At 39.0% G+C, this 16,615-nt stretch overlaps 1 protein-coding gene across 12 annotated transcripts in view; it reads right to left on the bottom strand.

Moving 5' to 3' along the window:
• The window catches only part of ELMO1 (engulfment and cell motility 1), a 312,086-nt gene that overhangs the window by 12,600 nt on the left and 282,871 nt on the right, over positions 1-16,615 (bottom strand). For all 12 annotated transcript variants that reach the window (XM_056483191.1, XM_056483198.1, XM_056483192.1 and 9 more), the window contains 3 exons: positions 12,487-12,599; positions 4,700-4,807; positions 1,110-1,192 (listed from right to left, as the gene is read on the bottom strand). In XM_056483191.1, coding sequence (XP_056339166.1) covers positions 1,110-1,192; positions 4,700-4,807; positions 12,487-12,599 — 304 coding nt within the window. The remainder of the gene's footprint in view (positions 1-1,109; positions 1,193-4,699; positions 4,808-12,486; positions 12,600-16,615) is intronic.

Genomic DNA, 16,615 nt, shown 5'->3' with positions numbered 1-16,615 from the left:
AAAACCAGCAAAAAATACTCAGGATGCTTTGCCAATCTGTACACAGTTAAGGAAAGAGAAGTTGAAGCTGTGAAGGTGCAACCAGTTGTGTGATGTAGTTTTGACAGTGCCTTTTCAATTTGTATGGCTCCCATCAGAACTGCTTTTTCCAATTTTATCTCAAGTGTTGAAGCATGAACTCTTAACTTCACTATTTTGTCCATCAAAATCTCCTTTGGGTCTGACCCAAAATTTCTCAGTTTCAGGTAATTAGAAATTCTTTTTCAAAACCTGTGATATGGCTCCCAGACCTCTCAGGGTTTTGTTCTAGGTCAGACTGAATACCATTTGAGTCTCAATGCTTCTTGTAAGGTTAGAGAGACAACCTGATAGAAAATTTATTACCATACCTCATAGAATATGGTATTCACCAGTAATGATGCCAGACGTTGCTAATAACTCCTTTTCTTCTTGATGTGGTGACAATTCTTACTAACAAAAACTCTGCAAGATTCTGGCACTGCGCTGTTTTAGTATTACTATCAGCTTATAGTTCTTGCTTTGAAACTCTGAAAGTTAGTATATATCTAATTTAAGCTGAATATTGTCTCCTATACATTTTTTCTCAAATGAACTGCTGAGCATGTTCTTACACACCTCCTTAATTGCCCAGGATTTACCTTACAGCTTTTTGTTGGCAGTTATTTTTCTACCTGACTGGACCTGCAGGTATCACCAGCTGGACTAATTGCAATTTTGGCATGTGTTCACTGAATGTGGGTTCATCAAAGAACACAGCTGCAACAAACTAGTTATTTATCAGAGACAATATAGGAGTAAGTACCAACAGCCATTGCTGCTTTGCTTTAGAGATAGAAAACATCACTACTGAAGGCTATTCCAGTTGTGCCTGGGCATATCACAATGCACATCTCCCATGAAATATAAGCAAAGAAGGCTAAGCTGTCCCAATAACTTAACTCAAATGGTTTGAGGTGGAAACAAAGGGTGTACATACATGGAAATGCGGCAGGCTGGAATAAAAAATACGTGTGTTACTTCAGGGAAGATCAAGTTGACAAGCTTTGTATTCTGCACAATAAGTGTTCATAACAATCTGATAACCATACCTTGTTTTGTTTAAGAGCTCCTTTCTCCTTCATGTGTGGGCAGTCTTTCCCAGTCACAACAGCTTTTATATCTGCCACTGGCACTGCATTAAAAAGAAAGAAAATCAAATCCCAGAAAATTAGTTAGAAGCAAGGTATGTAAAAACAACAGAGTCTAAACAGAGGCAAGACTAATGTGTTAAAATTGCTATGTCCTTTGCCATTTCCAGCCTTTTGAAAGAAAAAAACAAAAACTGGAAGAAAACAACTAACACAGGAAGCAGTGAGTCTTGACAAAATTTCAGGAATCCTGGATAAAAGTTTGAAAATGCTTTTTCTTGCCTATTTAGACAACCTTGCTTATGAGTGTTTCATATAAATGTGTACCTTTGTCTGGACTGTATGTATACTCATGCATCTCAAAACCATATAGTTTTCTTCCTTGTTAATGTAATGTGCCTGCTCTGATGTTGCTCTTTCCTTGTCATCCAGGTTAAGTCTCTGCTGGAGAGAGGATGCTGGACAAGTTGGACCCCTCAATCAATGCTTCTTTTAAAAGCCTGTAGGAATTTTTTAAAAACAGTTTTCTATTTCACTCCCATCAGCAGTTTAGTTGCTTTCTGGTACTAGCAGAAATCAGGAATACTAAGGCATTTAGTAAGCCATTCCAATTGCTTTAAAATGTGATCAGAAATGACAGGGGTGAAAAGAAAGGTAAGAAAAATTACTGGAATCTGCTGCCACTCAGAGTCACAGAGTGAGGTCACTAAAGCATAAAAATAAATTTCTCTGAGTTTCAAGTGGAAGTGAATTTTCCAAAGGTAATTACATTGTAGAGAATCTATATGCTCTACAATACAATATGGCCCCTGAGTGACAGTTTCTATGATCTATTAATAATCCATTATCTTTATGGCTGCAGAAAAGTATCTTATATATAGAACAGGATATGAAGACCTGCTACTGCCCAGTTCTTCACAAACTCTAATGGAAGAAGTGAAGAGGAGAAATACATTTACTTTTCTACTGGCCACAGCAGCACTCTATATCTTATGACAAATTACCTTGGCACTACAGCCAAACAAATGGTATGGAATGTAAAAGACATTCTTAAAGTATTTGCTTTGCATGGAAAACTGAAAAGAAAGGAAATAATTTGATTCTTCACTACTCAACTTCTGCTTTTAATCCCAGAATTTTATGCTGTGGGCCTGCTGATTTTTTATGCCTCTGACAGTCCTGTTTTGGAGAAGAGATACTGCTTTTGAGAGGAGAGAGTGAGACTGCAACTATGGTAGAAAGGTCTTCTTAAGGAAAAGAGTCTCTGCCATTTTTTGAAGAGGCCTAGATAAACAATTTATCTATTTGTATAAGATGAGGTTTTCTGAGGTCAGACCTCTCAACCAAGAAGGCTTTTCTCCAGGTTTTATACACCTGATCTGTGTGATCTGGAATACAGTTACTGTGGGAGATCAGAGACTGATGTGACATCCTAATTTTATTTATCTGGAACTTGGCTTATGCCTTGCTTTAGAAAAATAGAATCAAAGACTTTAGAAGGTATCAGAAGTTGACTACAAGATGCTCGAGTAAGTGGGCACAGATGCGATGTGCTTGCAATAGATAAACTCTTGAGAAAGAGGGCAGCTGTTTTCTGTCCCAAGTGGAGTCTGCATGGCTTGTTAATTCTGCCAGCCTGAAGAGAGGGGTGGCATTCACAGAAATGAAAAGGTTAAAAACACACACATTTATTTTTGAGGATAGAGACTAATTATTCAGGCTTGGCAAGGAGTACACTAAATGCTTGATGCTGCTTCTTTTGGTTCTATTTTCCTACCCACCTACTCTCTTTTATCTGTGGACCTGGCTCCAAATGCTGAGAAGTTGATCATCATATTCAAACTTTAAGAATTCAAAAATCAATAATCTGTCCAGAGAAAACCAGAATATTTATGAAAAGTATTCTGTAAAATGCCCAAGCCAGTTTGGTTTGGTATATTTAAAACAATAATGCCACTTTATAATCTTGTGACTTGCAATATTCTCAACTTTGTTTAATGAAACTCCATCTAACGTGGGTAGCAATGCGGAAAATCTTGTATCATTCATAGTCTGAAAACATGACATGATGAAATAACCACCTCTTTCTGAAACTGCATTGGTTTCTACTCTGCCAGCAGCCATGCTGAGGGAACCATGTGGGTCTGGCCCAATGGTTTCCAAAGCAGAAGCCTTCAGCCCCCACGGGATCCTGACATTCCTGAGTAAGCTCAAGAGCCTACAGAAAATGCAAGTGCCAGATGACACTCACAGTCAGGGTCAGGGATTTGTATGTGGAAGTGTGCTTCAAGCAAACAAATCTGGGAACTGCTGGTCTTGTAGCTGTGCCTGCATTCAAGTATGACTTTCACTCTTCTGTCACTCTGACACTATTGTAACATTCTATGGCTATTTCTCTAATTATTGTCCACAAAAACCGTCTCTTTCTGTGCCAATGCAGCAATGTGAGGCCCTGTCCTACATTCTGCCTAGACTGCAGTAAGACTGTGGAACATCCTTGAGGCAATCTGTAAGGCAAGGAAAACAAGAGAAAAGTGACTGCAAACTGTCAGTGCTTCAACATCACACAGGCTTTTCTTCTTTCCCTCTCAATCTGCATCTGGGAGCACTTGGACATTTTTAAAAGGTGCTGCCTGGAGACAGGTTAGGGGAGGAAATTTCACATCATTCCCCAGTTTTCAGGCTGGAAAAATTTCTAACTTCTGAAAAATTAGTCTTTCTGCCATTCCATGAAAGAAGTGAAACTACTAGCTGAAATACCTGTATAAGTGTTTCTAATTTGATAATGAAAGGATTTTCAGAAAAGAACAAGAAGTTATTATTCCTTATTCAATGCTCGATTTCTTGAAGTCACCTCCCAGTGATAGAACTATAATTATTATTTCCACTATCATAAAAAAGCTTCCCTGGATTGCAGGTTAAACCCCTACAACTCATGTTGAAGTACAAAGGAGAAATCACTAGAGTATGATGGTTCTGAAGAACCCCAAAATTAATTTTAACAATAAGAAAGATCCCAATAAATCCCCTGGTAGGAACTGCCACAGACACAGCTGGTAGGAGCTGCCACAGTCCTCTTCCAGTTGGCTACACAGAAACAGTGAGGTCCTCTCAATACTGTTCACAGTGACCTGTCACCTTTAAGTCCACTCCTGACAATAACTAAAAAAACCTCTATGACGTATTCCTCTTCTAGTCACTAGACTGCCTGTTTCCATGGACAGGCAGTGCTTCTCAATATTTTTGTATTGCCCAAGTATTTTTGACATCTGCAGTTAAATGAGCAATGAAAACAAACTGTGTTCCACCCTAGGAAAGACATGATGTTTCCAAGCTGCATGAAATTATAAACTCATTTAAAAGCTTAACACAGTCCCCACACACACTTGCCAAATCCAGGAGGGTGGTGTTTGAATGCAGGAGGAAATGTCCCCTGCTCTTTATCTTCATAAAGAGATCTGCTTGTAAAATTAAGAGAAACTTACTACAAGTTATAAAGAAGAACTAGCATAAAAGAAGCAGAAGTGTCACAATCTTTGTGCATGACTTACATTTATCTTGCAAAGAATCATGAGGGACTTCTCCCTGTGGACTTTCTTCCAAGTCTCCGTAGTGCAAGACCTTGTGATTAGGTGAAAGTCGACAATACCAAAATTTGTCTGTTGAAATAAACACATTAGGCAAGGTCATTGACATGTCTTCATCAGCCTTACCCACAGCAGAGGAGAAAGCTTACTCAGACAAGGTGCTACAGAAAAAGGCTTTTCTTTCAGAAGGAGAAATGTGTAGGGTATATATAAGAAGGGTAGGGACTTTGCTCAGTAATTTTACTTGACTAAATGAAGCTGGCGTTAATCTACAGGGGTTTTGTTATTGACATCGTCACTGGCTCAAAAAAAAACACTAGTGAGAAAAAATTGAATTAGTTTTACCAGACATTATATACCCTCATGGCCAGAAGACTGGCAAAGTAACTACTTTAAGGGGATAACTTTAATTTACCCATAAAAGATTCAATTTTTAGAACCCACTTTTTTAAAATCAAGCTCTACCAGCTGTCTTGTGTGGGACATCCAAAAACTGATAAATCTGAAATATCCCATACTTTAGGAAAATTATGACTCATGTCTTTTTAAATAGACATAGGAGAACACCCCCGTATTATGGAGAGACTGGACCTAATAAACATGCAAGGACTTAAAAAGCAGATATTAAGTATCTTGTCCTGGAGATAACTCAGTGATTTGCATGGTCAGAAATATGTGTGACCATGCAGTTCACAGCCCAGTTTGGATTTTAGTCCTTCCTAAGAGATGTACATTTACATCTTCTGACAACTCATGCTTCACAGGACATAATTCCCCCTAACAACATCTGTTAAAATCTGCTCCTATAAAGAACATCATCTGTGCAGAGCCAACCCACCACGCTGCCTAGTGTGCAAGGATAGTACTTGCCAATTCCCTTTCTGAAATGGGAAGAAAGAGGTTACCCTTCCTTGTCAGTGCACATTCTATTTAATAAGTAGATCACATAATGTTAAGCTGTCAAAAATATAATCTTGTTACATCAAAACAATCTCCAAAAGCTCAGAGCAAGGTTGCATGTTAAAATGCCAGTGGAAGTGGGCAGAGGACTTCTCTGGCTTTGTGCTTCTCTCATACTAGCAGTGCTGATGCTGTGCCAAGCAGCAGCATGAAGGACAATTTAGGGGAAATGCTAGCACTGACAGCTGTATGGTGCTGCAGTTGCTGGGAGCCTCAGTTTGGAGAAGTAGTAGAACAATATGTGAGCTTGTTTGGGGTGTTAGCAGAGGAAGGGCTTCTTGGCTCTCTGAGTAAAACATTGCTTCCATGGACCCAGCTGCTTCCTGGCTCCAGGCCCCTGGCCCGTCACTTAAAATGTAATGCAGTGAAACACAGGCAATTTAATAATAAAAATGAACTTTCACATGCCCTTTTAAATTTCTTTGTCCCAGTGGATAAAAAGGTTTGGGGGAAAACCCCTACATCCTTCAAACTACTTTCTGAGTATGCAGCCCCTTCTACAGAAAGGTTTCAAGAAACCTTACAAACGTCTGGCAAAGTCTCAAAATGGCCATAGGAGAGATTCTGGTTATCAACTTCACAAGCATGCAAAACACTGGAAGATTTATGGTAGAGAGCCTGAGATTATGCTTCCATGATGCATACAAGAAGAGCTGCTGAAATAAGCATCACTGGACTGTAAGAAGAACATACAGGGTGGCACAGTATGGGATTGAGAAGACCCTACTTGCAAAACTTTTGCAGGGAATTGAAACTAGAGCAAGAATGAGCCCCCATTCAGTAGATTTTCATCCGAAGAGCACACACACAAGCCACTTGTTAGGCAGTTTGTGTATCTCAGAAGAATGTACGTGAAAATTTTCTAGATTCATACCTTTTACAGGGAACTCTACCAGAACCATAGCAAAGCCTGATACTTAAAAAATACACGCCATGGAATCTGATGGTTGACCATTATGCCTAAAGCAAAGCCTCCAGTAACTGCAGCAGGAGGCTTTCATTCCTATCTTTAACTGCAACCTCATTGTTGGGCTGTACAAAGTAATACAACTTTCCAACTCTAAAATTAAAACAGTAATTTTTTCTTAATAAAAACTGACATGGTTTCACTACTTTCCCAGTGACCTGGGCAAAAAGATGTTCTAACTGAGGAAAAAAAAAATTACCATGCATTCCTTTCAATTTATCACACATGGGATTTCTGTTAGCAAGGGTGTGGCTCTCTTATCTCCTAGGAGTTAGTATTTTGGTAACCTTGGTTCTTTCAATGCCATGTTCAATAATAAAAGAGGGGAACATGCCTCCATGAAAATGTTTTATTTTGGGAACAGGTGGATTAATAGGAAGAAACCCAAGCTCTGAATATTTAAGGAGTCTTTTCAGCAATTCCTCATAACCCAAGGTTAATTAAAAACTAATGGCCATAGAGACTGTAGCTTGAAGTATGTCCAGCACAACTCTCCTGTGGGCTCACTAATAACTCTGCTCTACCACAGCCTTGCTCTCAAGAGGAAAGCCTTTAAATGAAAGTTACAAATGGAACTAACGAAGTCTCCTCAACTACAGCCACTAAATGACTGCACTGGACAGGCTGAGGAGGGTGATAGCATGTTGCTAGGAGAAGGGACTCTTGTTTCTACAGCCACCTCAGCTTTACCCGTCCTGGTTTTCACTTCAGCTGTACATGATGCTACAAACAGAGTATCAGAAAATATCCCACTCACATGAGGTTTCAGTGCCTTGGAGGGGAACAGTTTGAAACTGGATGCAGCTATTTTACTGTAGTGCAATTGCTGAACACAACTATATTGAAAAAGTAGTATATACTATGATCCTGCAGTCAAAACAAAAATTATATGAAATTGCTTTCACCAAGAAAAGAATGAAGAAGTATTAATTACAGAACAGCACATGTGAAGTGGACAGTATTTACTTTGAGTTCTAAATTGATAAATAAAAAAAATAAGCAGAAGAAGATGTTCTTTTCTTCTATGACTCAAAAGTGGTGTTTATAAAACAGACAAAAACTGCTGCCCAAACCCTCCAAAACTCTTAGAAGTGTTACAAAAGGCTTTAAAGATGGGACAGACCTTCCCTATTAGTCCCTGTACTCCACATCTGGCAGATCCATGTGCACGTGCTCAGCTGGAACAGGGAAACTGTGTGTTCAGGAAGGAATGGGGTTTGTTTTGGTTTTAGGCCCAGGCTTAAGAATTTTCCCCAAAGACTAGGTCCCTTCTGTGGCCTGTTTTGTATGCAGCATTACTACGCCCACCTCCTGCTCAGAGCAAGATGCTATAGGGAGGGCAGTCACTAACCACAGTCTTTAGAGATGATGTGAACTTGATATTTCATCATAATTTTCAGACACTACATTATTTACTTTCCAGTAACTGCTTACATCTTTCACCTCACTGACCATTGATGCAATCACATTAGGGTGCTAGAAATTCCTCTTTGGGAAACAGAATTAATAATTCTGGTTTTTAATCTGAGAAGTTTTCAAGCAAATTGCTTTGATTTTTCAGATATTTGCTAGAGTAGTCAGGTGATTAAATATATGGCAGCACATTGTTGAAGATTATAGATGAGGTTTAAAAAAATCACAAATAACAAAATCAGCTATAATTTGGCTACAAAAGTAATATTCAAAATTGTGAACAAATAGCAGAGCACAGAACATTTTGCTGATGGGCTACAGAGTGCCTGGCATTCACACTGTGTTTCCAAGTACATTAATGGTCAATGACTCATATGCCTCTAACAATACTATTCCTGTGGTTAGTGCAGAAGTGCTCTGTAGTTAGAATCTGGGAAGCAAATAGCTCAGATATGCATGGACAGAAAAAATCAAAAGACAAAAAAAAAAGTCTGAAAATACATATTTTTTCCCAAGATATGTTCAAGGTTACTGTAGAAGTTTTGTTCAAAGAAAAACATCCTCACAGATTTAGCAACAGGAATGTGCTTTTAAATATATCTTTGAAAGCATGTATTTGTGTAGATTTTGTATCTATATATGCATGTGGGCATGCATATTTTTTTATTTTTCTGTCTCTACCAAAATTATATTGACATTCTCACTACAACTGGTCTTAACTGCCTAGATCAAGCCAGGAAGCTCTCCAAAGAACTGGCAAATAACTGACCTGTGGCATTGTTGGAGGTATATTTGGTTAACTGGCTCATCTCAGCAAGTCATGTGCTCACAGATTAGGATTTTTGTAGTGCTATGGAGACTAGGATGCAGTAGCAGTAGAAAAGAGCTTGGCAGAAAAAGTCAAAGTGTGTATTGTTGTTCAGAATTGTGAGTTACTTATCCTAGCAAGAGATGAAAAAAACTGTCTTCACTTGATTTTTTTGTTTCAAGTTAAACTTTCTGTTTTCAGGTTACTCCCATGGCATATTGTGTTTTTAATTTAATGACATGCATCACCACGGTTTCCCTTCCTTCCAAAAATTACTGCTTGAGAAACCTCATGTTGGCTGCAAAACCACTTCAATAACATGCAATTTCTCTACAATCTTTATAAAGATAGAAAGGGAATTTATTTTCAAGAGTGTACCCAGCAACATACACTACAAATGTACTGGATGATAGCATTAGAAGTATCTGTTATCCTCAAAAAAACCTTTATCTACTACTTAGCTCTACTGGAAATAACAACTACTGGCGGTGTAAAGCGCTTGGCACTTCTCTAGTCTTCTCCTTTTTCTTTTAGGAATTATTTATGGAAGGAGAAAGCTGAAGACATCTATTTATCAGCAGATATTCATGGTCCAGGAACAAAGTGGGGATTTGCAGAGCATGATGATCTGCTGTTGAACCATGATCAGAAAGATAGGTTAGATTTTACTGTTTCATTCCCAAATGATTAAGATACTTTAAAAAACCCCATGAATTAGTGCTGCAGTTCTCTTATGAAAACCTTGCAAGGGGCAGGCCATGTATTTTTCAGAAGTGCTAAGGATCCTGCTGGGGCAACAGTGATATTTCTGAATTTCAGCTACAGAGTGATCCTGCTATGATAATCCTGTACTGAAACACAAAAAGCAGAGATCTGAATGTAGATCCCTCATGGCTTAATCTTGAGCATCCCCCCAGTGCATCACCTGTTGGATTGGAGGCTTTCCAATGCGAAGTATATATGAAAGTGTTTAATCTTTTCTCAAAAGGCCATAAGAGGCTGTAAAATTCCCTTCTCATTTTTTGTAAGCAACTTTTTTCAACTTACTGTGACTAATCATGTGTGTCCTACCACATGTTCAAACAACAATCTTAACAGAAGTTTGCTCTGGAGCCTTTGTCATGGGTTAATTATTTTTAAATGAGCAATTTAATGCTTTCAGCTTCTGTGTAGGGCACATGCAGGTTCTTCTTGCACAATGTGCAGATTTGTGACATTTGTTCCAGGATTGTCTTAAAGGGAGAAAAGAATCATAGCAGAGGTAAAAAAAGCATATACATACTTCAGTGTAACACCTGATCATGCTACTCTTACAAGTAGGTTGCCACATAACAGGCAAATCATGATGTCTCAGAGCAGTGCTCATTTCTGTTTCTGTTTCAGTTCCTTGTCAATCTGGATGGACCACGACTTTTTTCGAGCCTTGATAATGCTCCATGACAAGTGGATTCAGCTGGAACATCAGGCAAGTGACAAGTGACAAGTTCTCCCAAACCCCCTGAGGTAGCATTGGGCACTTGTCCAGGGGTTGTGAGAGAGGGGATTGGGATGTGGGACAAAGCTAACAGAAGACACACTCAGAATCTGGGACTCCTACTCCTATTTTTATCAGGATATTTAGAGGATTTAGCTGAAAAATAGACTGTCATAATGTTTAGCATCACTAGCTAAACCTCATATCCTGCATTAATTTTACTTCGTCTTCTAATTCTTGACATCACAACAGCCCTGGTTTTACAGTTTATGCTGCTTTGGGGAGGAGACCCTGAAGGATAAATGTTGATTTCAAGAGAGCTTCTTCCACTCCCTGTCATCTGCCAGTATTTGCTATTTGGACTGTGTCAGACACTGCACATACCTAAAAAAAGATCCCAGTTGAATGGCTTATATGCCAAGCATGCTTCATTAAATCAGACAGTGTCAGGTCACAGAATCACAGAGTATGCTGAGTTGTTAGAAGAGATCCACAAGGTTAATGACATCCAGGTCCTGGTCCTGCACAGGACCATCTCCAAATGTTACAACCATACACCTGAGAGCACTGTCCAAATGCTTCTTGAAGCTGTGACAACTTCCCTGGAGAGCCTGTTCCAGTGCCTGACCACACACCGGGTGATAAACCTTTTTCTAATATCCAACCAAAACCTCCTCTGAACTCAGCTTCATGCCATGCTTCAGGTCCTGTCACTGGGCATCAAAGAAGAAGAGATCAGTGTCTGCCCCTCCTCTTATCCTTTGAGGAAGTTGCAGACTGCAATGAGGTCTCCCCTCAGTCTCCTCCAGACTGAACAGACCAAGTGACCTCAGTTTTTAGCTTCAACTGTACTCTTTTGAGTGAATTTATACTCTCTAAGGCTCTTTAACCTATAAATCATGAACTAACAATTTAAGATCAACAGTCTATTTTCCTCTTGGAGATCAGCAAAAAGAATATTTGGTACAAATCCTGCTTTTCCCCTTGAATTTGAGTCATTTGGATTAAGGTTTAGAGAGGAATAAAATAAACAACCCTCACTACTGGGAGCCAGACAAACTACACATTATTTTATCTACTTTCACTCCATGAGTACACTGATGAAGGAAAAACACGTATCATGCCTCTCTATCTATTGTCTAGAAATACACCATGAAATATTGACTATCTTTTTGTGCAGTGGGCTTCATAAGTGTTTGTATGCATGACAGAGAGGCTATAAATAACCTCCTTACATTAAGAAAATTGCCTCCTTGTTTCTAAGGAATGAGGCATTGCAGGGATACTTCCCTCTGTGAAAAATGTACTCTGCTCCAATTAATCTGAAGGTCTCAAATATTTATCTTTGTCAGTTCTTACCCTTAGCTTTTGTAACTTTCTAATTTGTTCTGTATTTACAAAGGAAAATAAACAGGAATCTGAATCCTCACAAAATGAGGGGTTTAAAGGGAAATTTTTGGATATGGTTTCTAATAAGTCTGCTGAATTTACACTATGTCCCTATTACATCATCAGGAGAAAGAAGTGTGCATCTCTGAGGGGAAAAAAACCATAGGGAGTTTTACTGAATAGAGTGAGCAATGACTCATAGAATTGGGAGAACAATCTTCTCATATCAATCAAGTATTCATATGAAGGTACACAAATTACTGATATAAGTGCTTTCAAAAAGCATGTTTCAACACCATAATATAATTATACGTCAATGTAAGACTAAACCAAAGGAGAGGCAGTACTAGAGGGAGGGGTGCAGAATGAACTTGTTGCATACATAAAGGTGATCAAATTCAAGTTCCATGTGCTATTCCTGCGAAGACATTGTTTTGAGATGAACAAGAAGTCTGGATGTTCAGGCAGAAATCAAAATACTCATTTCAGAATGTGAGACTGCTGCATTTGTCAAAAGCTGAACTTGTTCCAGATCATTTGTGTGACAAAGCTGAAACCAGTTTCAGGGAAACAGGAAATCCTGAAAATCTTTAACTTGGAGATGCTTTCAGATGCCTCCTGGTAAAAGCAGTCAAGACAGCACTACAACCAAGGATCTTGCCAGTGAAAACAGTATTCCTCAGCTCAACTTTCAGACCAAAGTGACAATATAAAGCCAGACTAGGGAGACTGAGCTGTACCTTGCCGACGCCGACTGTTGAGTTTCCTAAAGCAGGTGCCCTCCACAAGTCGATTGAGACGTTGCTGCTTGATCAGTTCTAAGATCTCCGGCTGAATCTTTTCCTTTAGTTCCCTTGGGAGAGAAAGTAGGCACTTGTAAAATTCAATCAAAGACCATCCTCCTTCCTCTGAAACAGTCTCACAAGATGTTTCTGCAAGGCGTTGAAGAGGACATCAGTCACAGACAAGTCCAGGTCAGAATCTAGTCTGTCCCAGAAAAAAAACCCTTTTTCATTTAATAAAGAATGGGAGTCAGGATATCTTTGTTGTAGACATCTCTCTGCTACAACATCAGTGTACGACTCAGGCAGGTTGCTTGTTTTTATATTACTTTACATTCTAAAAATAATACTTGTTATAATGTATCAACAAGATTTTTCCACAACAAATAATGCTCTTTCATCATAGGAGCCCTGTGAAGCTTATTTGAGGGTCTGACACCTTTTGTGGCATGATCTAATGCTGGTATACTTCTCTAGCAGTATTATTTAGGGCAACACAAGAAGGCTAGAACATTTTGAAACAATAAAACAATAAAAAGCAGTGAAACTAATGATCAGCCCTATATTCTATTTCTTAATTTCATTTTATTTGATTACTTTATTATTATCAGAATTTGTGGAAGAGTTGCTCATGACTGGGGATCATCCAAGAATGCAACTTCAGCTTTGCTCGGGATTCCAGAGACCCACAATACATCTAGAAATAATCTTATATATCAGAATAATTCAGAAAATATATTCAGAAAATCTATTTTCTCCATCTTACTTTGATAAGAGTTCAACATGTCCAGAACTAGGCAGAAAACATATGCACATAATATTTAAAGTTTCATTGCATACACCATCACATAAATTCACAGATGTCTGAATTCATCAACTATGTCCTCACTTAGATTAATTAGGAATACATAAAAGACAGGTTTAAACATCAACTCGACAGCAAGTCTTGTAAGATTAAAAGAAAATAACTTTTAGGAGGATTTATAAAATATGAAGTTTGTCAGAACAATAATTTTGCCTTGCTGTGCAAATTGGGTAACACCAAAGATCATTCTGTATGGCAGTATTTTCCAACAATCATCATCAAAAGGAAGCTAAGCTGTAGTATCCCAGAGAGACAACAAAAAATTTTCTGTTCTTGAAAACTTAGGAAGCCCATTCTCTGGTGATTTCCACACTCATTTGGATCCTATGCCTTTGATCTGCCAGACCTCCACTGAAATCACTGCAAATCCTTTGCTGCAAAGATCAGGCCTTTAAAATAAAATGCCCTCTTTTTGCTAGGTGTCAATGAAATGGTTTGATGCATAACCCACTGCATATTTACAAACTGTGAAAATCTAGCTGGTCAAGGAAGCATTGTAACTATAGAAACAGGCCATCTTTTGGAAATGTGTTATTAGTCCTTTAGGACTTGAATTTTCAAGCACTGTTGGTTTCTCATTGGGATCTAAGATATAAATATGTTGAATGGTTAAATACAATGATTAAAATAATTTTGTGCTTGAATAAATGTTTTGCCTTTACTGAGCTGATGAGCTTCCCTATTCCTCAGGTAAAACATGTGAGCAGGGGCAGAGGATAACAGTGTTAAAACACAAGTGTGGAATACTCAGCAGTTCAGGCTGCTGACTAAATCTCCAGCTGGACTAATTTCAAACATTCAAGAGTGATATAAACATCAGTTTGATATTTAGGTAGTTGTGCTGGTTTTGAATGGAGGGCACAGACACCCAGACACAGGGGTTTTTCTCTATGAGAACTTCCTCTGTGTGTTGCAGGGACCAATCAGAAAGCTGTTTTAATAATTGACAGCCTGGGAAACCAATTAAAAGTTACTTCGTCTCCATGAATCACATTGGTAAAACTGAAATATCTCTCTTTTCACTTCCATCTGTGGAGCAGGTAACAACTGGCTCAGCCTGGTCTGGCCCAGCCCCTCCCCATGTGGCCTGGCTGGGCAGGGGGGCTCAGGAGCCACTGGGCCCCTCCCCTGTTTTCAGCTAGGGGCCCTGATGGCCGTGAGGGGGAAGAGAGAGAGACAGAAAAGCCATTGCTGATGCCAGCTCAAAGCAGCTGTAGGAGGCGAAGCTTCCCAGCGTGGCCTGAAAATCCTTGGCACGTCTCCAACAGGGCCTTGCCTGGCTCCCTTCATTTTCTGTGTGCAATTTTAACCCTTCCAATGCTTGGATAAGACTGCAGATCTCCTGACCTCCCTTGAATGAGCGGAGTAGAGCAGAAAATATACTACAGTCAGTGACGTAAAAGCCAAGTTTCCAGATGGGAAGAGACTAAAGAAACGCCATGAATAGGTTGGCTGAAAAACCTTTTTTGTAAGCCATAGGGTGGACTGGACTACACTGAAATTCCTTCAAATTATGGAGAAAGCTTGGGGTGGGGGGGGGTCGAAGTGTTTGGGAAAAAAGATCCTTTGCCCCGAGGGAATCGGAGTCTCTGTTCTGGAGACTGGAAAGATGAACAGAGACATTTGATGGAAAAAAAAATGAAGAGAATTTTTGTCTTTGAACAGCTTGCCCTTAAAAGTAATACCTCATGAGTTTTTTTTTTACATGACCCATAACACAGCTCTTGGAAAGACTGTAGAAATGGGAGGAGTTCCACGATTTGCAGATTTTCCCGGGCGGAGGCAAATTGTGAAAGTGAAGACAAACCCTGTAGACACAACAAGGAACATTTCTCTCTAAAGTAGACTGAAATGACTATTTAAACAGAAAACTGGCTGAAGTGTCTCTGTATGTTGTTAAGAAATGTGGAAGGTGCAGGGGGAGGGAGGAGGGAGTGATCTGGAAATCTTATTCTGAATTTCTTATTTTCTCTGTGTTTTTAATAAATTTCTTCTTTATATCCTTTTAAGTTTTAGGCCTGCCTTGTTTTTGCTCCTAAATCCTATCTCAAAGAGAAATTGAGTATATAAAAAATTGGCAACCTAAATCAAACCAAGACAGTAGTTTACCTCACAAACTGGATGGTTATCATTAAGTAGGTGTTTAAGATATCATAACATTGTATTTGTAAGACGCTACCCAAAAAAACAAAAATTAATGGGTCACCCAGCATATTAACATCTGAATGTTTGCTTATAACATTCTGTCTTCTGGCCTCTAATGCTCCACCTGCCCTTTATAAACCAGAGGAAGACAAGGATTTTTTAACCAACCCAAAATGAAACCCAAAATGAAATCCTCTCAAATACTTCAGTGCCTAAGGCAGACTTTGCATGAGATAAGGGGAGGTAAGAAAAAAGGCACTTCTTGCCTCTTTGGTTATGTTCTGGAGGCCCTCTGCACACATACATCTTTGCTCTCACAGTCATGAAGCTCAGTGTGCTACTCTCTTCTGTTTGATGGTCCTTGAACTTGATCACACAGAGGTATTGGAGACAACTCATTATTCCGTGGAGAACATCTCTGGTAACTCTGGACTTAGAGAAAACCTGTAAGACCATTGAGCCGTTGCCATGGTGACTTACTGCACTTACTATCCTCAGCAGCTCATGCCAACACATGGTTACTCTAACTTGTATGGTTCTCAGCCATTTTTCTGAAATCATGACTTCAGATATATTTTTGCAAGGTGATCCTGCCACTTAGTGCTCCTTACTGTAAAGGTTTCTCTTGTACCATTTTGAGGTGACAGAAATGGGTCAGAACGATCATACCACAGCATGCAAACAAAAGATGTGTTTCTTTGAAACTCTGTATTTCCTTCTGAAAGCTGTCTGAAGGCAATAGAGTTCTGTTCCTCACAATCAGTGTCTAAAGACAGAAGGTTAGGAAGAAAATCTTTGTGCAAGAAATATGTCCTCCTGCCTTATTTTAAAATCCATCAGGAACAATGCTTTAAAGGAAGATCATAAATGCAAATAAATTTTGTGAATATTTATTTATTTATTGTCCCTCAGATGACATTTGCTTAACAGTTTTTGCTTTGTGAAGAGAGAGAACCGACTAAGTCTAAGGAGACAGCGACTTTAAAAACTGCCATTAGTTTCTTACTGTGTTTCTGTCCCATATGAACGTAAAAAGTTAGTGTGCTGGTGAGACTGAGAGGTTGAGGGAAGCACATA

Source organism: Oenanthe melanoleuca, chromosome 2 (genome assembly GCF_029582105.1).
Source record: "Oenanthe melanoleuca isolate GR-GAL-2019-014 chromosome 2, OMel1.0, whole genome shotgun sequence".
In the NCBI taxonomy this organism is placed as follows: Eukaryota; Metazoa; Chordata; class Aves; order Passeriformes; family Muscicapidae; genus Oenanthe; species Oenanthe melanoleuca.
The sequence above is the reverse complement of the archived record's forward strand: the minus strand, read 5'-3'. Positions and strand labels throughout refer to the sequence as shown.